At 41.9% G+C, this 24,917-nt stretch overlaps 2 protein-coding genes across 3 annotated transcripts in view; one reads left to right on the plus strand and one right to left on the minus strand.

The window, feature by feature from the left end:
* The first annotated feature begins 48 nt into the window (after nt 1-48).
* Nucleotides 49-24,917, plus strand: part of orc4 (origin recognition complex, subunit 4) — a 45,029-nt gene continuing 20,160 nt past the window's right edge. Inside the window, exons 1-2 of the mRNA XM_066663312.1 lie at nt 49-154; nt 11,625-11,724. Coding sequence (XP_066519409.1) covers nt 11,669-11,724 — 56 coding nt within the window. The 5' untranslated portion in view covers nt 49-154; nt 11,625-11,668. The remainder of the gene's footprint in view (nt 155-11,624; nt 11,725-24,917) is intronic.
* Nucleotides 1,265-24,240, minus strand: LOC136691049 (methyl-CpG-binding domain protein 5-like). 2 transcript variants are annotated; one of them, XM_066663310.1, is made up of 9 exons: nt 24,096-24,240; nt 23,007-23,109; nt 22,281-22,461; nt 19,832-22,156; nt 8,465-8,688; nt 7,190-8,281; nt 5,835-5,908; nt 5,371-5,446; nt 1,265-5,031 (listed from the first exon to the last, which is right to left on the minus strand). In XM_066663310.1, the coding sequence occupies exons 1-9, from the start codon at nt 24,206-24,208 to the stop codon at nt 4,966-4,968; spliced, it is 4,254 nt and encodes a 1,417-aa protein (XP_066519407.1). In that variant the 5' UTR covers nt 24,209-24,240; the 3' UTR covers nt 1,265-4,965. The 2 variants fall into 2 exon arrangements, with proteins under 2 accessions (XP_066519407.1, XP_066519406.1); XM_066663309.1 differs by having other exon boundaries at nt 19,832-22,159.

A 24,917-nucleotide genomic window follows, 5' to 3' on the forward strand; every position in this document is an offset into this window, starting at 1 on the left:
AGTACCACATCTGACCACATTCATTAGCCTAGAGTGCACCGCAGTACGGTTGTTTTTGCGTACGTCTTGCTCGTTTCACTGCGCACGAGCTCCTAGCGTCTCCATACTCAATGCCAAGAGCCTGCCAGAGAGTTATAAACCCCCTTCTCCTCTGGTAAGTCATAGATCACAGAAAAGACCACTTCTGTGAGAATTTGATTGCATATCTTGCCCAGGATTAGTATTTGTCTTGGCGACCTTAGGCTCATGTGCAGCTGTTCCAGAGTATGCCATTTCATTTCAGTGATTTCGGATGTCCACTGGTGTCCATGTCCACGAAGGGTGCACCTTAGTAACCCCAGAATTCACTCAAAAAGGGTTGTCCTTACGATATAAAATGTATCCAGATGCACGGTGCTTTCTGCACATTTATTTAGCGTCTACCTCTACTGTGACAGTCATCTGTACTGTTTGGTGCAGTCCTTGGTTAGTAGATTTACCTCATATTAACTGTGGAAGCCTGCTATATCTCACTGTATTCTGAATTCTCTTTATTCTGACTTGCTGAAAGATGGGTTTTGTCCTTAATGTGAATTTATTTTTAGTTTTAAAAGATGGATTTGTAAATGTGCCTAGCAGGACCACTAGAGGGCAGAATATCATAAAATACAAGAGCAGGATAATACAGTGATAATAAAAACTGAATTATTCTGGGCTTCATGTAAGTTGTAGAGCACCTCTGGATTAAAACCATTTCTACCTTGACAATGTCTCAATGATAGGGGTGTGTATCTAATACACCTAGATGCATGATGTAATGGAAAAAACCAAATCAGTACAGTTCAACAATGAACAGTTTCATTTACCAAGACAGAATCCCTGCTTGGGTCAGTAATCCCATTTGGGTCAGTTCATTATGTATTGAATCACTTTGCACTTCTTAAGACTCTCTGCAAATGTTTTACCTCAAAAATGGCTGAGGGCAGTGGTTCTGAAATTGTCTGTGAACCCAGAGCTGTCCATCATGTATAGTCAGTGGTCTGCAAATTAATTATTTTCTTTTTAATAAGTGACAGCATGTGCATAAATCTAAAACTTTCTTTTTCAGTATCACGTTTTATGCTTCAAATGAGTTTTATTCCACCTATGCCCGTGTACTGAGTCCAGTGGATTTGCTGTATTTTCAAGTACAAAACATTTAAGGAATGAAATGTAAGAAATAAAAATGTAAAATCAACATGAATTTCAAGTATGAGTGATCAGTTTTTAATTGAAACATCGGTGCAACATTATTTCAATGTTACATCACAGTATGACCTGCAATGTTCACAATATTTACAAAACTGCTGTTCAGGACAACCCATAAAAATCTAAAAAACAAACAAACAAATCAAAACAAACAAACAAACAAACAAAAAAAGCAATAAGAAATGATGGACTTCAACAAACTATTCCTAACCTCCGCATCAAAGCTATTTTGAAACGAATGAGAAATCAAGTGCACAACATACTTTACAAAGTCAACTGCTGTAAAGTATATATTGGTGAGAAAATATATACTTAGTTACATGTTTTTTTTGGGAGGGGTATAAAATCTCAGATATAGACGACGCAAAAGGTTGGTCATACCAATCAGATAAAGAGCAAGCAAAGAAGCTAAAGAAAAATAACACAGTAAGAAAACCGGAAAAGAAAGAAAAGATATGAGCAAACATACATAAGAAGAAAGTTATTGACAACATTGAACATTGGAACACAAAAAATAACGTTTTTTTTTTTTACCTTGAAAAGTTGCGAGTCAGAGTGTAGGGTTTTCAACAGGGGTGTGTTCTGGACACAGAGTGGACTTCACCAGAAACCGGGGACATATGCAGGACAGACTAAATTGTCAGGGGCAGTTAGCAAAGCATCTAAAATAAGTTAAAAGTGGACTGCTTCAAACAGACATTGAGAGGGTTCCAACTTGCTTGACGTTCGTGTACATTTTGCAGGAGGAAAACATAAAAGGACATTCAGATGACACAACATGGCTGCTTTTCAGATCCATATTCTGTTATATTGCACTCAACACATTAGTAGTGAATTTCCTATAAAGAAAAACAAATGGCAGAAGGAAAAAAAAAACTGTGGAGGCTAAGAAAACATTTTAACTAGTGTTTATATTTTCCAACTGCTCACCAGCAGAAAAAAAAATATCTTTGTAACTTTATTTCCGCATAAACATCCCATATTCCCTTCTATTAAACTTGAAATGAAGTCTTGTTATAGGGTGAAAGCGTAGCAAAACATGCTAATGTGGCTAACGCTGTGGGGGAAAAAAACAAAAACAAAACAGTAGTGGCTATCAACTAGCAGCTATTTGGTGTTCTCTCACTGTTAGCAACATTAGCATTATTTGACTGAAATGTTTCCTAAATTCTGCTTAATATAATGTTAGTTTGCTGGTCTAAAAGGTATGTCAGAGTTAGCAAGCTAACCAAGTTAGCCTGTGACAAGATTAACAAATCCTCATTATTAGTGTTTTAAAATCATTAGTATGATTCCCCCCCCACCCTCTGTAGTGTTTAGGGTTCTCAGGTTCTATGCTGCCTTCTAGCACAGCCCTACATTTTGGCAAAGGTGCCCTATTACAACAATCTTTACATCATGTTTCTTAAAAATAGCTAAGGTTAGGATATAAAAAAGTGTAAATCCAACAGTTCCCTAGCTAGGCTAGTAATCTCTCTTTTACACTGGTCATATGATATAATCACTCATAATAATAATAATAATAAAAAAAAAAAACAGAAACCCCCCGATTTTTAATATCTGTTAAATCATAAATCATAGCCCTCGTCTTTAACGGAACTGAAATCTGAACGGATGACAGGTCTCCCTGAGTCTGTACAAGATTTCAGTATTTCATCAGACTGTTAGTCTGTTTACTCTCTTCACCACAACAAGTAAAATAGAAAATAAAAAAAGGTAACAGTGTTATACAATAACAAGCTGTGTGCCACAAACGCCACAGACATTAAATTAACAGGGCAGAAAATATAAAGGAATAATACTGAATTTCAAGGCTGTATCTCTCGAGCAAGAGTAATACACATAAGATATAGGCTTTATACATACACATGTAAGGCTTTACCGAGCATTTGCTCAGGGTTGTATTATTGCCAAGTACAATTGAACAGCTAAAATAAATACAGAACACTGTACATAAATAATTTATAACAAAAAAAATCAAAATATAAGGCCCCTAACTGCAAATTGAACCCCTCTCTCCCTAAGTGACGGTTTCAGTCTGTTTTGGGTCAAACGTGCCTTTGTGAAATGAAGACAATGCAGATGGACATTTCCTGTTTGAACATTGATTTGGGAGTTAATATCCACTATTGTAATAAATTTAAAAATCATTGCTCCATCCCCAAATATATCCTTTGTAACTGTTCCAAGGTTTACAGCGCTTACAGTCACAACATAGGTACAGAAGCTGAAACCGAGCAGGTTGGAACAACAAATTTACGTCACAATGTGTTTAACAGCTTGTTTGAGCTGCAGCAAAAGCCTTTGGATCATAGGAAAGCCTTAACACTCCATGTTGGAACTGCTGTGAGGATTTAATTGCATTCAGCCACATAAAAAACATACATGATATATAAGTACTAATGTTGGAAAAGCTGCTCCAGCTCATCCTAAGCTACTGGTTGGAGCTCCATCGCGCCATTGTTAGGCACTGAACTTGAGCTGTCTTTAGGCTCATGTACAACTGCTCCAGAGTTTTATTAACAATGCTTTCCTAAAGAAATTATTCAAGTTGTGTGTGCACATCAAAGCATCCACAAGAAAAGTAGCTGAGTTAATTACAAAGAGTGTCAACATGCACTTGGACACACTGTGAATAAAAGAACACATTTGTGGGTGGAGCACAAATAGTTAAATTGAATCAGTGGCCACTTAAATACCTCACAAATCTCTAGAGGAGAATAAATTAAGCAACATTATTAGACTACATCAATTTGTCATCCACCAGCAAAAAATATGTGTACAGCAAAGTGTGGAAAATGGATACAAACCATATGTAGTTTGGTAGTGTTCAGTGGTGGAAGACAGGAACTAAAAAAAATATCAAACCTTCTATGTTTCAAGCCCCCTTTCAGATGGTGAAGTCCACTCCCCTACACACACACACACACACACACACACACAAACATACAGAGCTGCAAAGAACAGTTGTCACTCTCACACACACACACACACACACACACACACTCTCTTACCAATGTTGTGTGAGTGTATGACACCGTTCAGGCTTACAACTCCATGCCTGGTCCTCGCAACTACGCATACACACACACACACAAACAAAAAACAAAACGCACACACTCCAATAGAAGCACATAAAAGCATCCGACTGACTCTTCTTATTTCTCCTATTCACACAAGGCCTTATGGGCCAAGGACTGAATAGAAACCAACACGTTGGTAGACGTTTTTCTGCTTTGATTTGCTGTTGTTGTTGTTTTGTTGTTGTTTTTTTGTACAACTGAAGATAAAGTATGCATTGAGTCTGCTTGTACATGGCATTATCATACAATATTTACATTTTTCTTCTCAAGATTTCACCATGAAATTTCTGTACTGTCTATATACACATTGAAAATGTATCAGAAATATTTGGACTGTCTATTCTCTTAAATGCGGTAATTTTTTTTCTTCTTTTTTTGATATTTTTCTTTGTATTCTAGAAAAAAATAAGTTCTTCAGTGAGTTGTAGTCAAATCGCCACCATTTCTGATTGGCTTATCCAGCACCTGTCAGTCACTTTGTGAGGGCGGGGCCTTGACGAGCCGTCTGCTAGAGCGTAGCACCAGGTCGGAGTTGAAGAGAGAGAGAGAGAGAAAGAGAGAGGAGGAGATAGAGAGAGAACAAGAGAGGATGTGTTGGTGTGTTTGGGTAGCTCTGAGCTCTGGATACTGCTCTGGTCACTGGTTTCTCTCTCTGTTATCTGGAGATTTTCCTCCTCTTGGGTTTGGGCCTTTCTCGATCTCTCGAGGACATTGGATGTACCTTTAAAACACACACACACACACATATAGATGTAAGAGTGAAAGATGTCAAAATAGAGAGGGCCTGGTAGATGTATTCCAAGCAATTTATGATAATTTCTCTTGGTCTATTCGTCATATAATTACAATAAAACAAGCCAAGGGTGTTTACAAATGGCACAAAAATAGATATACGAAGTTTTTAATGCATCAGTGTAGGTATTATACTGATAACAATATATCAATAAATACATGAATGTTTATTATCAATCAGTTTTAGCATATCTAACGTGTTATAAATACAAAAAATGATTACAATTCAGGGTCCTGGTTAATGTAATGGAGCATTGGAGTTACTCACAGTGCCTGACATCTTGTCCAGCTCACTCATGGCTTCCTGGATAGCAGCTTCTAAATGATTATTCAACTTCCCAGCTCTGTGAGAGAGAAGAAACAAAAAACTTCACATTTACCCACCCAGCTGAAGAGATGGCAGGCGCTTCAAGCAGAAGTAAACCTGCTGAAATGAGAGATTCCATGCTGAGAGCTGGAAGTGGGGCTGCAGAGCACACAGCTGTTGCAGTTCCTCTGTGCTCCAGCAGATGACCCTGGATTCACAAACATCCGTCTCCAGCAAAACTAGCAGCAAAAATTAAGAGCTGGGAACGCAGGCCAAAAAAACTGGCTTCACTGCAGGTCGACTCTGAGCTGTCTGCCAGGCATTACATTAACTTCAAAAGGATTGAGCACAGTTGACTTGGTCATAATAAAAAGAAATCTGACTATTTCGCTCACAGCAACGTACACACAAACACAGATGCTTACTTTCTGTTCCTCTTGGCGGCTCTGTCCAGCGCCTCCAGGTCTTGCGTTAGTGTTTTTAGCTTCTCAGGCTCCACCTGAGAGACAGAATGTTTTAATTAGCGTTACTCTTGCTGAACCCAAAAAAACCCTTCAAAAGAGCACAGTCATGTTCTCAACTGAGATGGACACACTCCACACACACTATAGGGTCCAGCCACATGACATAACACTGACACATAACATCTTAATACATCACTATTTAACTATTTTTCCACAGTATCCCAGCTGACAATGACTAAGCTTTTTATAAATTAAATGTAAATATTAGCTATTGAGATTTTTGGGTGTTGTTTACAGATGGCATGTGAATTGCTGAAGATAATCAAAATGTTTATCATTACATGTATGAAATATTGAGTTTCCATTGAGTATGGGCTATGACTTGACATAAACGACATGTAGGTGAACGACATGTGCACATTTACCTTAAAAAGTGCATCCCACATGCTCTTAATTTTACTAAATTACAGGCCATGAGCCTGTGGGAATACTTGGAAATTAAAGCAATAACCATGTTAATAATGTATGAAACTGTAGAAGACTGTCTAAAGCCAACTCCACTCTTGGAAACAGACCCAGCTAATATATTTCAATATCTGATTTTCAAAGGAACTTTTATATTAGTGGTGTATTAATTTTAAAAACCTAAAGATACAGCATGAAGCTAACATGCTAACGTCAAAAAGAATACAATATGCTAAAACGCTAAACTGCTAAAACAATTTAAGCTAGCACAAACCTGGATCAAATTACTTCACATTTAACCTTAAAATGCGATATGTCATGCTAGAAAACTCCCAATTCTAAAATATTTTAAAGAATAACTAGATTACGCAGAGTTGTTTTATATTCGGAAAGCTGTATAAAACTAGGGAAACGTACACAGCTAGTTGAACTATGTAGAAATGACATGCTAACATGTTTTGTTCTATAAGAAGTAACACCAACCACTTGAAATATGACACCCAGATCACACCAACTTATTTTATAGTAGATTTCCCTTTCAAAGTTCAAAGAAAGCTGGAGGTCAGTAGCCTAGAGGTAGGAGAGAGGAGCTAGCACCTGTCCTTGAGATAAGGCACAGATTGGGCTGAGGTAAGCAGCAAAATGACAGATTCCTCTATCAGGGTAAACAAAGTCTGACCAGTGCTAATAAAGAATGAACATAAGGCTAACATAAGGCCAGTTGAAATATGGAAAATAGAATTGGCCATAATTAACTTGCCTTGAATGGTATACTTCGGGTTAGAATATTAAGCTATAATACATTTCTTGGATGTTCATGCAAGCTATCCCCAATTAAGCATTCTCGTCACCTTGGACTGGTCAGAGAGCTGCATGCTGGGATTGTGTCCGTGCTCATCCCCCACTAGTTTGTTGGGCCAGGGTGGGAAGCCTTTGATGGGCCAGACGAGCTCCCCCATGTTGAAGCCTCTGGGGCGGTAGTGCAGCAGGTCAGCGGAAGGCGAGTCCGGGTGCCTCAGCTCCTCCTCGCTGCTCAAGCTCTTGGTGTCAGAGGGGCTTGGGGCACAGTGGCCGTTAAAGTGCCCGTTGAAGTGAGAATAGTCCTTCAGCAGTGGCCCCTCCAGGCTGGTGGAGGAGCCTGGCGACTGGTCGTCTCCTGTCAGCGGCTCTCCATAGCCTCCAGCTCCTCGGCCGGATGAGGGCAGGCCTCCGTTGACGTGGGCGCAGCGTTCCACCGTCTGCTCCAGCCGCTCCTTGAAGTTGACGGGTGTCCGGGAGCAATGGTTGTAGCGGAAGTTTCCAGCGTCGTCACCCTGCGGCTCTGGTTTGTCACGGGACTGCGGGGTTGTTGCCATGGCTCCCACTCTGTCGCTGCCATCGCCGCATGGGCTGCTGCGCACTTGTGTGGAACATTCGAGAAACTCCTCCCCCCTCCACTGACCATGACCTGGCTCCTCCCACTGCTGCCGGGGTGAGCGGAAGTATTCGTGTGTTTCTGTGCTGTCCGGCGTGCCTTTGCCCTGCTCTGAGCTCCTGCGTGTTCTGCTGGCCCGCGACGGAGGTGGTGGGGGTCTGGTCAGTGCCTCTGGACCCTCAGACCCCCTGGGGCCATGGATGACAGCATTGACTGCATGCGGCAAGCTGTGAGGCTCACCGATGGAGGCGGTGAAAGCGGTCATGGCGCTGAGTGCAGGAACAGGGCTGGCCTGAGTGCTGCTGCTCACAGTCGTGGTGATGGTCACCTGCATGCCTTTACTCGCCGCATCAACCACTGCTCTGTATATTGCATCCACGGCCTCTGGACTGCCGCCGCCCCCTGGCAACCGCTCTGACCCCTGACCTCCTGCCATAGCAACCTCATGCTGACCTGGGAGCTCCTGTTGACCGTCCTGGAACCTTCCCGTCTTGATGGGAAGCGACGCCATGCCAGGCTGAGCACTCATCTGAGGATGAGAAACAGGAGCACTGTCAGACATGCAACCCTGGAACTAGGCGGAGAGACCAATGGGAGTGTTTTATATTCTTTAAGAGGCCTATTACTGTTATATTTACACTAAATCCATATGTACATTTTTATCAATACTAACTGCCTGACGTTAGAACAGTCCCTGGAAATGGCAACTCACCTTGTAGTCCTGGTACAGACAGGTCAAGTTGTTGGAGTTGGGGGTGTTATTCTCAGGAAAAGGCGTTTCTGAATAGGGGAGCCCCTGGCCCTGGTATGGGGAGACCCCACGTACTCCCTGTAGTGCTGGATGCAGCTGATGCTGCTGGTACATTTGTCCTGCGCTGCCCATCATACCACTCATCTGAGAATTACCCATACCGCAGTTCAGCGATGATACATCACCTGTGAGGAAGAGAGGAAGAGACTTTGCTATAGTAATATGTTACCATAGGCCATAAACAGAACCCTACAGTTTTCTCACACTGGTTCTTATTTTGACTATAAACATTAGCACACCATCATTAATCCATCTTCAATAAAGATTACTAGTACTTTTATATAACTTCCATATGAACGTCATGTTATTAAATTATACCGGATGGATGTTATTATTATATAATCTATTGTCTGAACAGAAGTCACTCAAACATGGGGTTTGTTTGTATAGGAGTACGCTTTAACTACCATTGACCCCTAGAGGGCGCGCTTAGGGCTGGTGTGATTGGCTCTCTGCTCTCCAGATGGCCCAGGGTCTGCTGTGCTCTCTCTGGTTTTCTCTCAGCATGTGTCTTCCTATCTCTGCCTCTGTCTCTCTCTCTCTGGCTGATGCTCACTCTCTCACCCTTTTTCTGAATAAAGAGGATAAAGGCTGCCAGACAGCATGGTAGGTGCATGCATCTCCAAATCTTTGTTTATAAGAGTAACACCAAGCTGTGGTCAGAACAGGTCAATGTCGAACTGAACCTACACATTGAAGCTGCTCATGGTGAACTTCAATTTATGCAAATTACATGCATTTTAAGTAGTTTAAAGCTCTTAAATAATGCCATGCTTTACCACAGACATGTCTTGAAAAGTATGTTAGCGTTAATCTAATGGTTGTGTGACCAGTGTTGGCCACTCTTGATTGAATGCTGACATTTGAAGAATGTAACTTAAATTAGTATATATTGTACCTTGTATGTCGCTGTTTGTGACTTGTGACAAAAGATAACTTATTGATATGTGGAGTTAACTGGACATGTAAAGCCTCCAATCCAGCTCCTGATGTCCTAACCAATCAGTTTACTCAACACTATGTATCTACATCATGGCACAGTGAAAATATCTGAACATTTCATTTCCAAATAAACGTTAACTATTGTTAACGTCTTTTATATCACAGGTATTGACAAAAATGAGAAAAGCATTGTGTAATTTTACATTAGCCTAAATGTTTCATATGTTTCCCACTCATATATTCATTCATTCATTCATTCATTATCTGTAACCGCTTATCCAATCCAGAGCCTACCTGGAATCATTGGGCGCAAGGCAGGAATACACCCTGAAGGGGGCGCCAGTCCTTCACAGGGCAACACACACTCACACATTCACTCACACACACACTTACGGACGCTTTTTGAGTCGCCAATCCACCTACCAACGTGTGTTTTGAACTGTGGGAGGAAACTGGAGCACCCGGAGGAAACCCATGCAGACACAGGGAGAACACACCACACTCCTCACAGACAGTCACCCGGAGGAAACCAACGCAGACACGGGGAGAACACACCACACTCCTCACAGACAGTCACCCGGAGGAAACCCACACAGACACAGGGAGAACACACCAACCCCTCAGAGACAGTCACCCGGAGGAAACCAACGCAGACACGGGGAGAACACACCAAACTCATCACAGACAGTCACCCGGAGGAAACCCACGCAGACACAGGGAGAACACACCACACTCCTCACAGACAGTCACCCGGAGGAAACCCACACAGACACAGGGAGAACACACCGCACTCCTCACAGACAGTCACCCGGAGGAAACCCACACAGACACAGGGAGAACACACCGCACTCCTCACAGACAGTCACCCGGAGGAAACCCACACAGACACAGGGAGAACACACCGCACTCCTCACAGACAGTCACCCGGAGCGGGAATCGAATCGAAGCCCTCCCACTCATACATCATTGAAGAAATCCTTCTATTAGCACAGGTCCTGAAATTTTAATCAATATCACATTTCTGTTACTAATTAGAAAAATTATATCAATTATTATTTGTTTAAAATTACATGTAAATCCGATGGCAAGTTATTTTTCTGCTTTAGATATGGAAAATACAAAAAATGTAGTTTAAATGAACATTAAAAGTAAAAAGGTTGAAATCTAATGATTTATAAACAAAAGGTAGTTCACTAATCTAGCCTCGTTCCTAACAGCAGTGAAATCCCATATGACTTGAGAGGTTGCGACTTCTGTATAATACCAAGTGGTACAGCAGAAAGACAGCATTTGGAAATATTGTGCACATGACTCAGCATTTTCACTCCCATCCCCTTGATAACAAAGAGCGCTGACTCAGCATTACGATGGCTGTCTTAATAGGCTTTGACGTCTCAAAGCGAAGGACGCCACAGAAGGAAAATGCAGCATTGTAAGGTAGACCTGAGCAAATATCGTTTCTCACCCTGACATTAGTCAAATGAAAGGCTCTAACGAACAACTCTAAAATTAAAAATCTCATTAATTTTGGTGGGATGCCTGAGTGACTCGTGGCGAGTGGGCAGTGAATCAGATCTGATTGCTTTTAGCTGAGGGCTTTTACACGCTCGAGAGTAAAAGAACACCACAACCCTTAAGATGTTTATTCTCACACAGTAAGAAACACTCACCTATAATGTTCCACTGAAAACCAAGAACCTACTCAACATTTGATTAAGAAAATTTATCACACACATACACACAGACCTAAAGAAAGCAAACTACTCCCAAAAAAAGCCAGTATTTACCTCGCATAACCAGATATCACACAGTGCACCCAACCTGACTAACCATCTTTTCCAACACATCATCACCGGACAGACCCACCACTCTTGGAGAAGAACACAAACTGACATTAGTCTGCCAGAGGGTGACATCTAAAAAAGACAGTAGCTATACAGTTCTTCCAAACATTGTAAACTTTTACATAAATTTTACATTTGATACAATGCGATAAGTGGGATTTATTCTGCTGTGTATTATAAAAAACTGCCAATACTTACAAAACAAATGATAGAACCGTGGGGGAGGTGGAGGTCCTGAACTAGGCTTTATGCTGTGTTTCCAATATTTCTTTCAGCTTGTGAATGACTCAACAGCAACCCCCACCCCCAACATGTGGATATGCCCAACAACTGCCACATATCCATCTCCGTTCCAGTGAATATGCAGTACACTGTGTATGTATATGACACCCACACACCACATCTCTATGAGTTAAGAGAGGCTGCAGTTCACAGTGTGTTTGCATGTATGCTTGTGTGTGTGTGTGTGTGAGAAAGACAGATGCATCAAAGCAAGCCTAGTGGCCCACCAGGCACTACATATGAGAGTGAGCAGTAGCGACAGCAGTCCAAAAAGCTACAGAGTAAAGAAACAGCAGAAGAGAAGAACTGCACATTTCACCACAGCAGTGTGTTGTTAAAAATAGGGAGTAGCTTATTGGAGTGGCATGATAGCATAGTTAATATAAAACGATGTATTCACTTTAGCAACTAGTAAATAGCTAGTAAAGAGAGACTAACGTTGTAATTCTTGTGCAAATACAAAGTTAGCATAATGCTACGTTCACTGCTACACAGCCTGAGATCGTATGCAGCTGTGTCACAGCATCCAAATCAATTCATGCTTCTATACGGAGATCGTAAAAGCTGTATATTCACAACTGAATGTCCATGTCCCCCTGGGTCCCCCTCTACTAAGTTTTGGACATGATATGCACGTCTGATGTTAAACATCTGTAAGGAGATGAAATGTCTCTTCTTATGAGAACATGTCTGGCCCCATGAGGCAAATGTGATTAGGAAAAAGCAACGTGAAGTATTCTGTGGGCAGTTAAGAGTAAATATATTGTAATGGGCCCTGATAGTGAAGTGTGTAGGCAGTAGGGAACAGTAGTGCTGTGCAGTAGAGTGAATGCAGGTAGCATTATGGCTGTCGCGTACAGTAGTCGGATGGCGCTGCCGTGAAGTGAAGGAGTGAGTGAATAAGAATGAGTGCAGCTGCAGCTGCAGCAGGGTCAGGTGGCCCGCTGGGCTCCACTCGTCTCTGCCGTGACGGCCGTCAGCGAGGGCTCGCCCAGTGCGGACAGCATGTATGATCTACCGATGCTGGTAGTTGCCGAGGAGGTTGCCATGGGAACGGTGGCGGGATGATTGGTGGTGCTGTCCGCGGTTTGATTCAGACAGCAATCCCCCCAGCCCACCACCCCAGAACAACACATGCACGCGCACACACACACACTTACACATACGAAGAAAAAAAAAAAAGAGGAGCATGATTTAACAGGACTGGGGGATTGTGGTGGAGGGTGTGTGGAGCTAAGCTATGTAGGGCTGTCAAGAGTGTGGTGTGTGTGTTTTCCTCACTAAAAAACGAGGCAGAGAGATCTCAAGCCAGTAGCACAGTGAGATTTGGACTCATCAATGCAGTTTAAAACCTTCTCTCAGACTGCGAAGCAGCCAAACAGCCACTCCTTTGGAGTTACACCAGAAACGAGGTACAAACACAAATCCACACTTTATATAAAACTGTAGCGATAGCACCACACTGTTCTGGAACAGTGCCACAAAGCGCCTCCTAGCGCTTATTCTAGATGAGCGTGTGCAGTCTAGAACATGAAGACACGTGACCTGATCCCAGGTCAGCAATCCCACTCTGACATTCTTTATGTCCTGTGCAGGGAAGCATGTATTAAAATATTCAAAATCAATCCCACATGAGCACGTTTCACTTCTTTGTGTATTAAGTCCATTAAATCAGAAGCTGACAGCAAGTGTGTCTCAGTCCTATATTTATCATATAAACCAGCCAATTGTAACCAGCTCGAGTCAGACAAACCAGTCTAGCACTGGACAAAAAATGTTTACATTTACTGTTTTATGTATAGCATAAAAACCTATATATTACATTTCAAGTCAAAACAGTCATTGTGTGCTCTTTTTTCAGTGAGCAATCTTCAAAGAATGATCTACAGAAAATAAGAGTTTTAATTCAGATGTATTAGAAAACCTGAATGGAAAGCTCACACATACTCAAAGGAATTATTTATTTGGATACAAAATCACTTAACATTTTGAATACTGCAAAGATCTTGCGCCTCATTATGTGCAAATTGTTTGTACTGTGAACTCTCCTAACCATCGCAGTCATGCGACTTAACGTACGAGTGTGTTAAGCCTCATTAGCAAAACCTCAAACGATAGCATAACTTGTAAAGCAGCCGTGGATAAAACAGAACCCTGCACATGGAAGATCAGGGTTCAGTTCCCTCAATCTTGAGGGAAAACAGGCCAAGACTCCTCGTGCTGCATTTGTCTGCTGCGTTAAGCAGCTCTGGATAAGAGTGTCTGCTAAAAAGGCAGATGTACAGAGATGGGGAGGGTAAAGATTTAGTATGTGGATGGGGGAAAGAACCCTCTTCTTCTGACCTAAAACAGCTTCCACTGTTCTACGAAGCAAATACAATTGTATACTATTCGTTCTTGGTTTCATTTATTTAACAACAGACCTATAATAATGCAACATTCAACAATCAGTTAACATCCAAACCTCGCTGCATGTAATAAAACCTGAACTGTTTAATCCAAAATATTGTTTTACAACTGAAAATTCACTCGTTAATTCCAAAACATATATCACTTTGCACCAAAGCCAGCCAAATTACAGGAGAGGTATGTTTTATTGTGTAAATATATATGTGGTATGTTCTAATTTGACAGCTACAGCGTTTCCCAACAACGGCTTGTCCCCTTCCCACAGTTCATCCTAGTACTATTACTTCCTCAGGTAAATGGTGCAAACATACTCAGCCAGCTGTGGAATTTAAAAGAAAATGGTACACATCAGATCAGGGGTTAGCATGGGTGCTGTAAATAAAGGAACTGGCTGTTCATTTACTATTTGATATATCCCAGATCTTGACATATGCAATTCTAAGGAATAATCAATGTTATTCCCTTACCAAATCCTCAGAGTGGCCTTAATGTTTCTGCACTGTACACTAGGCAGCCATGACCTAAAAGCTAATGCAATGAGTGCTGCTTGCTCTGTGCTTTTGACAGAACAGCTTAAAATATATTGAAAATTAAAATAAGGACGTTTTCCTATCTGGAAACCTTCTTCCTCTCTGGTTAAGGCTTGCAGCAATGTGTGAGATTCCCTAATGTAATTGTTTGAGGAACTATTATGAACAGAGTCATCTAATCAACTGTTAGGGTTTGTACATTCCCTTTGCAAAGAATACCAGTATTCAAAGCATAGATTTGTTCAATAAATATCATCAAATACTATGATATTAGCCCTGCTCCAGGTGAGTGTCTGTGAGGAGTTTGGTGTTTTTGCGTGGGTTTCCTCCCATGGTCCAAAAACACACGTGTAGGTGGATTGGTTACTCAAAAGTGTCTATAGGTGTGAGTGAATGTGTGAGCGTGTGTTGCCCTGTGAAGGAATCGTGCCCCCTCCAGGGTGTGTTCCTGCCTTGCACCCAGTAATTCTGGGGCTTTGGATTTATAATGATACAGCTCAACACATGGACAACTGTGTTGTAAAATAAGCATGAGAATAAAAACATAAAAGTACATTTTTGGATCCTAGTCTCCAGGGTTTTCCTTTACATTTACAGGATTTGGCAGTCGCTCTTAACCAGAGTAACTTACAAGGTTACTGGTATTACAGGTAGGCCAGCACAATGTTAGGAGTCTTGCCCAAGGACTATTATTGGTGTAGCACAGACTGGTTGCCCAGACGTGGAATCGAACATGGGAGCCTATGGTGTTACCACTGTACCATTCCAACCTTTAGGGAGATTAGCCTGGATGTAGCCCACTGACTGACAGCTGCCAGCTGCAAAATGTAACCCACAGTACCCCATTTCTATGTTTATCTGCCTGGCTCACTTCTCCTGCTGTCCTTTCTTCAATGTCCCAGTGTCACCTTTTTTACGTTTGGCCTTCTCATTCACCTGCCCATTCTTTCCATGGCCTATTCTCCCTATCTCTCTTTTTATTGCAACTGTGTTCAAATGCAGTTACCTAAAATGTAGAGTTTGGTGAAAAAAAAAACAACTTTTATTTTTACCCAAAATGTAGTCAAATCAGCCAAAACTGCACTGTGTGCGCCATTCTTTTCTTTTTTTTTAATTGAAATAAGTAATTTTAAATAAATGTATGATGCCCCCCTACACTGCTACATGCATCTGAGACCCTAGGAATATTCATTAATCAGTTTATTTTAATATTATAATGAAATATTAATTCAAAATTGAGAGACTGAAGCTTTTTGGAACACCTCATACATCTTTACATAATGAGGGTGCAGCACAGGATAATAAGGAAAGCTCTGCTTCTTTTGAAAGGGCTTCATTAACTTACATCCTCAGAAAACGTTTTGATTTAGTTGTCCTTTATTACTTTTTCAACTTGAATGCGCCCACATATTACTGCGGGAAAAGGGTCTGCAACACAATTCATTACAAAATGTTCATCTGAATGTTATGTGCAATTACATATTTCCACCGGAGAGGTGCAGCTATATACAGGGTTCATAAACTTTTTTGCCAACAAATTTCCATGACTTTTCCATGCCTCTGAGGCAAAATTTCCTGACCATACAAAGATATTTGAACTAAAATTAATGACAAGCCATACGGTTGACGTCTTGTCTGTCACTTTTACCATTTATTGTTTCCACCAGGAACCCAAAATGCAGCCAGACATACGATTTAAAAGTAGCCGTAGCATCTTCTATGCGAATTTCCTCCAACGTTACACTGGCTGCTACTAGCAAATATCCTCTGTAACTGACAAGGTAATGCATTAGCTATACCTCTTCTGCTGAGAGCTGCTCTGACTGATGAGCTGTAGCACTCGCTTCCACTGCTACTATGTTGCCACATCCCTCTGAAAAATTTCATACCACCCAACTGATTTTTTTCCCCCTGTGAGACAGTTCAAGCTTGACGAGAAATATCGTCACGTTTCAATAGATCTCGTCACACCCCTACTGGTATTTGAGAAGACATTTCCCATGATTTTCCAAAAACCTTTTGGGGTAATTAATTTTTCCAAACTTATCCAGACTTAGAATTTGCTATTTTCAAATTCATTAACTTTTCCTGAATTTTCATGACCGTACGAACACTGTATATAACTAAAAAAAAATATTATATAGGCCCAAATTTAGGTTTGTAGTTTGTATGACGCTAATAGTTAATAGGCTTACACTGTTAGCTATTAGAGATGGGCACAACTATGTGGATAAACAATTATTTGAGAAAGTTTGAAAATCAATTAATAAATTACCAAACGATTTGACTGAAATGCCTAGTTCTATTAGCTGTTTCAGCTTCTTTTCAAAATCAAACAAAAAATGGCCGCAGTCTAAAGAAAAACATGCATCTTAAAATGGTAACTTTACAGAAGAAAGAAAAAACCTTATTACCTTTCAGTGGAAATCAATGTAAAACAATTTTACTCCATGTAATTTTGGAGCACTTCTCCTGGTCTATTCATCATGATATTTTTACACAAATTGAAGGACAGCTGCATTGAAGGACGTAGTACACTAAAAATCCACAAAAAGATGTATCTTTTTTTGGACAGCAACAATATAAAAAGTCTTGGCTGACTGATGACTTTTTGAGTAAACACAGCAAAAACAAAAAATCCACATATGTTTATCAGATTTCTTGTATATGTTATTTACCCGTTCATTCAAGTCTTAAAACTGCTTCATCCTGATCATGATCAAGGTGGGTCCAGAGCTTACCTGTCCATCACATGGCATAACACACTTACAATTCTAAGTCACTTGTAAGTTCTTTAAATACTTTAAAATCTTTCCAGTTCAAAAACGTCTGTTCAATATTAGTTCGACTACATGGTGGTCCTTCTTTGCACACTGCCCCTCAATTTGTCACCAAAGAGTCGCCCATAAGAATCCTATGAGTCAGACATGTTAAAAGCTTTGCTGTGTGGGACCCGAGGAGGTTATTTAATTTCGCTTCATTTGCGTACAGGCGTAAACCTACACATGCATCTTCAAAGTTCAAAATGGAGGATGGCAGTTCGCACCTGCTAAATGAGGAGTGGAGAAATGCTAAATCGTACAGCAGAGTGCAGCTGCTCTGGGTTCAGAACATATTTGGCCTATGTGGTGGTCTTTCTCAGAGCTTTATCTGAAAAGCTAATCTTTATTGCAAGTTCTTGCAACTGCACATTACATATGCATAAAGCCTCAGAGCGCTAAGATGCTGCTGTGACTCAAGGCTAAAAAGAACAAATTATTTTTGAATCAAAACCCAATGTCTAACTGTGCGCTAAATCCTTACATCAAGAAAAACACATATCTTCACGTATTGAATAAAATAAGCTAACACTAGGCATACGACTTGTTTAATGAAACCTCAGTTTCTAGATTAGATAAAGGCCTGTTTATGCTACAAGGAGAAGTAGAACTGATTTCAATTGACTGCTTGAGTAAAAAACTGGACTCAAAACAGAAAATACAATATTATGATTATGCTTTGGGAAGATGTTAAGATACACACTAAGTCACAAATATATTTTTTCCTGTCACCTCATAAAATGGCCAGGATAAATAAATAAAAAAAGAATAGGGCCACATTAGGAAAAAAAGGATAAAAATCTATGACTTCTATTATATAATAAATATTTACTTCACTGCAATAATAACCTTAAAAGCAGTTCATCTAAATGAATGAAACCAGAATGAAACTTGCCTACTGTCCCTCACAAAACCTCAACACTAAAATATTTTGGGCTTATTCACAGTATCAGAAAAACCCTTTCACTTCCATATCCCACCCCATCACAAGTATTTATATTTATAATATAAAAATGACATACCACATTTATACTAAAGCTAGGCATATTTAAAAATAATAATAATTTAACCATGGAAAGTAGAAAGGAAACATGAAGGATGTGGGCAGTCACCAAATTGCTAATACTTTCAAAGAATGCATGACCATTAGCATTAACTTTGTTATCTCCAAACACTCATCAACAATAAATCCTCATTTATATCTTCCCACACCCTGATCGCAAGAAGCTGCGCTCAGCTTCGCGAATATTTTCACCACGGCAACTGGTTACCCATATGACTCATCAGTCCTTGATCTGATTGTTAGGAAGCTGATGGAGAGAGACCCAGATATGCAAATCCAGCATAAAATAAGACTTAAAAGGAATTCAGAAGCATTCCATTGTGATGAAGGTTCAGCCGCAAGTAGTATACAGTCTAAAGTAATATGAATAGCTCATTTTTTTTGTGTACTTTCCTTGCTCCAACAAACCTGAGAGTAATTCCAACAACTGATTCAGGACTAATAAATCCAAGCAATGACACACCTACCTAAATTCACTAGCATGACTTAACACATTAAAAGCATTTTCACAGCTGTTGAAAACGTCTGGAGAATTAAGTCCAGATTTTTTCAGGCTTTATCCTTTCACACATGTAGTGCACAGCCAGACATTTTCCGTATCAGACTCTCACAGTTGGAAATGTTCTACTGGGTGCAAGGCAGGAACAAACCAGAACACACCAGGCCAGAACCCTGGAGCAGTGTGGTTGCGTAACCTTGTGGTGTTTACTTTTTTTAATTTTAATGGTTAAGGTTACTTACTTACGGTTAGTTAGCACGTTTCTTATCATCTTAAGCCCTTTACATTCCTTGAAACAAGGGAGCTGCCACCACAACCACCAATGTGCAGCATCCAACACCTGGATTACGCAATGGCAGTCAATCCACGCAAATACGCATACCACACGTCAGATATTTGGAAGAGAAGACACTCATACCTGTGGGCATGAACATGTATGTGTTTCTGGACTGTGGGTAAAAGCCAGAGCACCCAGAGGAAATCCACAGAGGCACCAAGTGTACAAACACAATAGTTTGGTGTTTGTACACTTGGTGCCTCTGTGGATTTCCTCTGGGTGCTCTGGCTTTTACCCACAGTAAAAGAGTCACTAACACTGAACCAAGACAAAGGACAAACCCAGGACTCCAAGACTCAAACTGGGTAGCAGATATGCTACCTGTTGCACTATAGAGCCACACACATTCAGATATCAAGAAATAGTAATTAATAGAGTCCCCAGTCATTAACATCATATCAAATAGCAGTGAAATCTTTTTATTAATACGATTCTGCAGTATTCTCAGAAATGTAGGCCACGCTGAGTTTAGGTCTCTAAACCAATCAACATAAATATCGGATTCTCATAGGCAAATTGAATTTTTTTTTGACAGGTTCTTACCTGTGTCAGCCATGGCTTGAGCACAGCTCCCATCACTGCTATTGGGTACCAAACAGGACATATTTGGCCGGCCGTGCCCATGGGGATGGCCTTGTTGCTGCTGATGCAGGTGAGACAGTTGCTGTGTGTGAGCGCCTGGGTGTCCCATGACAGGGTGTCCGAGCGGAACCTGTCCACTTTGACCCAAAGGTGCACAGTTCCCCATAGTTGGCGCTTGCATCTGTTTCATCATCCCTGGGAACTGTGTATGAGGGCCTTGAGTACCAGGTTGTACTGGGTCTGCCTGGCCGTGAAGTCGCTGCTGTAACTGCATGCTCTTTTGGGCAACAGCCGCAGACATAACCCCGTCACCAAACTGCATTTGACTGGGGCCTGCAGGTAGTGGCCGACCACCTCTGGCCATGTGGGAACTCTGGTTGCTCATTGACTGAAGCAGCTGGGCCATGGATGTATTCGGAGGTAGGCCTCCAAGCCGGGGCACCTTCCTCATTTGCTCTGAGGGTGGGCAAGGTGGCCTTGAGCTTGCCATGTCTGGTTTGAGCATGCTGAAGACCATGTTGTCGTGGCTGCCACTGTTTGGTGGCTGCTTGCGCTTACGAAGAGGGTCACGCTGCTGGGCCATGAGCTTGTCCCGCAAGGCTGCACGTCCACTCTGGCCCTCAGGCATGGGCATCAGCATGGTGGAACTGGGTGGCAGCATTGGATTTAATGTATTGGGCCCTTCAACAGCCCTGCTACCTCCACCATTGCTACCACCACCTCCACCACCAATGGAGCAAGGTATCCCACTGCCACTACCTCCGTTACCACCAGCTCCTGCAATGCCAGTGCTTCCACTCGCCATGCCCCCAGCACCAGCAGCCATTCCTGCACCAACACTCATACCAGCACCACCGACACCCATCCCACTACTGCTACCGCCCAGTTTGTTTTGATTTGCTAGCTGTGCTTTGGCTGCTGCTGAAAGTAGACTGCTGGCAGGGAAAGAGGCAGCATTGTGTTGGTTGAGGATCTGGTTGAGGGGCATGCCCAAGAGTCCAGGGTGGTTCTTCTGGGGGGCATTGCTGCCTGAGGCTGGGGAATACATGGGGTTGTGCTGACTGCTGATCGCATTATTCATCCCTACCAGAACCTGGTTGGGGTCTTTGTACTGATGAAGCTGGTCGGGCTTAGCAGAAGGGCTGGAAGGCAAGGCAGGTCTGGGCGACCCCATGGAGGATCTGGGTGAACGTGGTGGAACCTTCATGCCGCCACAAGGCACCTGGGGCCCTGTGGGCATGGCAAAACTCCCGTGGTCTGAGGAAGTGGAAGATGAGCGGGATCGCTGTGGGGAGGCCTCTATGCGGCCAAGTGCAGGCCCAGACATGTGCACGGGGGATGTAACAGGTGAGGGGGAAATGGAGGTGGCTGCTCCATGCTGAGTCCTCTGCATGTGCCCACCATGGCCAACTGGACCAGGTTTCACCGTTGGTAAGGGAAGGTTGCTTGGCAATGGGACGATTGCAGGAGGGATGTTTACATTCATCATTGGTACCTGAGAGTGGGCATTGGGCTGGAAGTTAGATGGGCTTGGATTTGTCATGGGACCCTGAATGACTGGCTTGCTAGGGATGGGGTCCAGGATTCCCAGAGGGTCTTTCTCTGAGGTCATCTGTTTTTTCTGGAGGGCGCATGAAGGGGGAATGGCAGGGGGAGGAACAGGATGAGATGCAGATTGGGCCTTATGATGGAATACGGCTCTGGTCATGTCCATGCTAGGTGGGAAGTTGACATTACAATGTGGCTTTTTCATGATGGGGCTTTTGTTGGTGACTGGGGGAGAAAGAGGCGTGTTAGTCCTTCCAACCATAGCACAGGATAAATGAGTGGCAGGAGAACCATGGATCATGATACCAGGAGGGGAAAGGGGTATTCTGCTGTTGCCATGAATTGGGCTGGGACTACCAGCTCCCTGGAAGCCACAGACATTACTCCGTGCAAACCCATCCGGACTGCCCAAAGGGTCAGTTCTGGGGGACAGGGAGCCATCCCCATAGACCTGTGAGCTTGATGAAGGGCTAAGCATGCCTCCAGGCCCACTGCGGTAGGGGGACTTAGGCCCTGGCTCACTGCTGCCCAATCTCTGTCGAGCATAGCCGGAATAGTGCTCTGGCTGCTGAGCACTGTTCATATCTGCGGAGTAGTGCCGTTGACCTGCTGCTATCATCATCTTGAATGGGTTCTTGCAGTCAGGCAGTGTTGAGTTGGGCAGCCCATCATGGGACTTATTCCTTATTGCTCGAGGGGTTGCACATCGCTGGATGTTAGAGACAATAGAGGTGGCACCTGCTTCAAAGAAGAAAAAAAAAAACATAAAAAGAATCAAGTTTAATATAAAGGGATCAATATCACTTTAAAATGTATAACAACTTATAGATATCGCAAACAGAATATTAAATACTTGTCATACTTGTGCCTCCGGTGGAACCAGTCAGTGTTAGGGAGTGGTGAGGCAGCTCCATACTTTTGTGCAGGGTGGCTACAGCGATGAGCTTTCTCTTGTGTATGCAGAGCTTTGTGACATCCTCATCAGCCTTCACGTCCTCGGCAGTCCTCTGCTTGACAGCGGCCCCAGGATCGAAATTAAACACCTGAGGAAACGGAGATTCTTAACACAGCTCAGCCCTGCCTGTTGCTGGCTCTCAGCGGTCATACATTAGCATCTGAATGCATATTTGCTCTGACCTTGCATATTAATACTGTGACCTACTTACTTCCACAGCTTTAGTGAAATAAGGCAATGCAAATTCATTCATATTATTTTTTTTTTGGACTGAAGAGGGTAGTTACCCTGTATAAGACTGATGTTTGAAAGTACAGAATACACATGGAAACATGAGACAAAAGCATGCTCCAGTTGACCTCCTAGCTCAGCTACTTCATGGTAAGCAGTATATGTGCTTCAAGAGATACGGTCATTCTGATTATTTGGAGCAGTGATTGTTGAGAATATTGTCAAAGTATTCACACAATATTTGTAAACGTTGCTTAATTTGTGATTTCAAGCCTTTCATGATTAATTGATAAAATCAACCAAAATTTCAGTAATAGACAAATAAAATAAACCATGAAAGGAAGTGAATTTAGAGGCTCGTCTTTAATCAAGTGTAAGAGAATAGGAGCCATATGAACTGACCTTGGGGAGGATGAGAGGACACTCCAGGCCACACTTACAGGTGCCATCCGTAAGTAGGTAGGACTTCACCTGTTCCAGGCAGGACAGCACTGAACCACTGGGACTTTAAAACACAAACAAAGAAGTACTCAACCATACAGTAAATACAGAAACGGAAATTAACTGCAACTTCACAGCCCTTAACCTTGCATCTATTCGAATGGTCACTTTATGAAGCAGGTACATGTACAAAACAATTATAATAGAATGCAAATATAGTAAAAGCTTCGAACTATTTATAGGAAGCTATATATCTTGTGTGTATATATATATATATATATATATATAATAAATGAGATGTTTATGAAGAAGTTTGATAATGACTGCTATCTCTGACCTAAAATTCTATTGGGTTAAATGTGATGCAGTTAGTATACAGCAAGCTAGGTGAGCAAATTTACATCCACAGTCATATAAAGGATGATGTCATTTCCTGCATGAAGCTCAGTTTATTCTTATAAAATATAACTATTAAGTAATATTCACGTTTACAAGAAAGCTGAAGTCTATATTTTTGTTTAATAGCCCAATCCATTGACTGTCTTTCTTTTTACAAATTTAATTTGCTAATATTGTAAAGGAACAATCCTTAAGATGATGTCATGGCCTCCCCAAGGATAAATGCTGGAGGCACGTTGATAACTGCATGTAAAAACAGTACTGAAAAAGATGGTTGATCCTATTTTTGAAGATAATGCTCCTGTTACACGACCATTTAATATAATATTATAGAAGAGCTTGTCATTTTTTCACCATAGACCTGACATTGGAAATGTATCCCAACTCCTGTAATATAGTTCACCTAATGATATATTTTTAATTAAGTTAACAGAGCAATCCAGTAATTATCCACAATCAGTTTTGACTGGGTGTCTCACAGATATAAATTGAGATTACAGCAATTAACTGCCATATGAGTGAACCAATTACTGCATCTGGCCTAATTGTTAAGCCATAATGGGTTTATCTATTCCAGTCCTTGTAGATCTTATCAGACGTTCATTATTACAGATGGCCGATGATGACAGATATCAGCAATCCAGATTGTACCTGATATAGACGACCCCAGTGGACTCCACCTTCCGCTGCCAGCCAATGGGCACCTGAGCAGGTGTGGGCTGCCCCTCCCCCTCCCCTCGCTCACTCTCCTTTCCGCCATTCATTTTTCTTGGTTAGCACTTGACTCCACTGGAGAGATCACACGTTCTTCACTGTCCCAACACTACGTGTCATCATCGTGTCTCTCGGAAACGGGAGGACAAGAGCACTACAACTTTCCTCTGAAGAAGTGGGCCGCGGCGATCGTATCCTGTGAGACGGGCTCACAGCGGGACCGAGCCTCCGACGAGCCTCATCGCGATGCTACTGATTACAGACGGGGCTTCCCACATCGGTCTCTGACCGATCAGAGCCATGAGCGGGTTTTGATGCAGTTCCTGGGCTACATACGCGAAACAGAACGCTCCTCAAAGAAGAATGAACATGTTTACAGTGCGAGCCACTGTGCAGCTCGCACTCAACACAAGAGGCCACTGTCCAGCTGATGAAGAGGCTCCTTCCAAAGGTGGACACTTCTCATCTTCTCTCAGACAGATCTGTTCAAACCCAAAATCCCAGTCACAAGCACGGCCAACACCTCCCAGCAGCCACAACTCGCATGATTACTGTCTAGAAGAAAAACAACAAAGTTCAGAATATTAGGAAATTAATAGATTTTTAATTGGAATCTTAGCCTTTTTCTGAAAGGAATTCAAGGACATTTAATAAACAAATAGCTATGCAATTTCATCTGAAAATGTAAAAATGATCAGAAATGGAAAAATAAGGAGTGACATTCGCTGGACGAGTATTTAGAGACTAAGCAGCAAAAAT

Source organism: Hoplias malabaricus, chromosome 3 (genome assembly GCF_029633855.1).
Source record: "Hoplias malabaricus isolate fHopMal1 chromosome 3, fHopMal1.hap1, whole genome shotgun sequence".
Classification (NCBI taxonomy): Eukaryota; Metazoa; Chordata; class Actinopteri; order Characiformes; family Erythrinidae; genus Hoplias; species Hoplias malabaricus.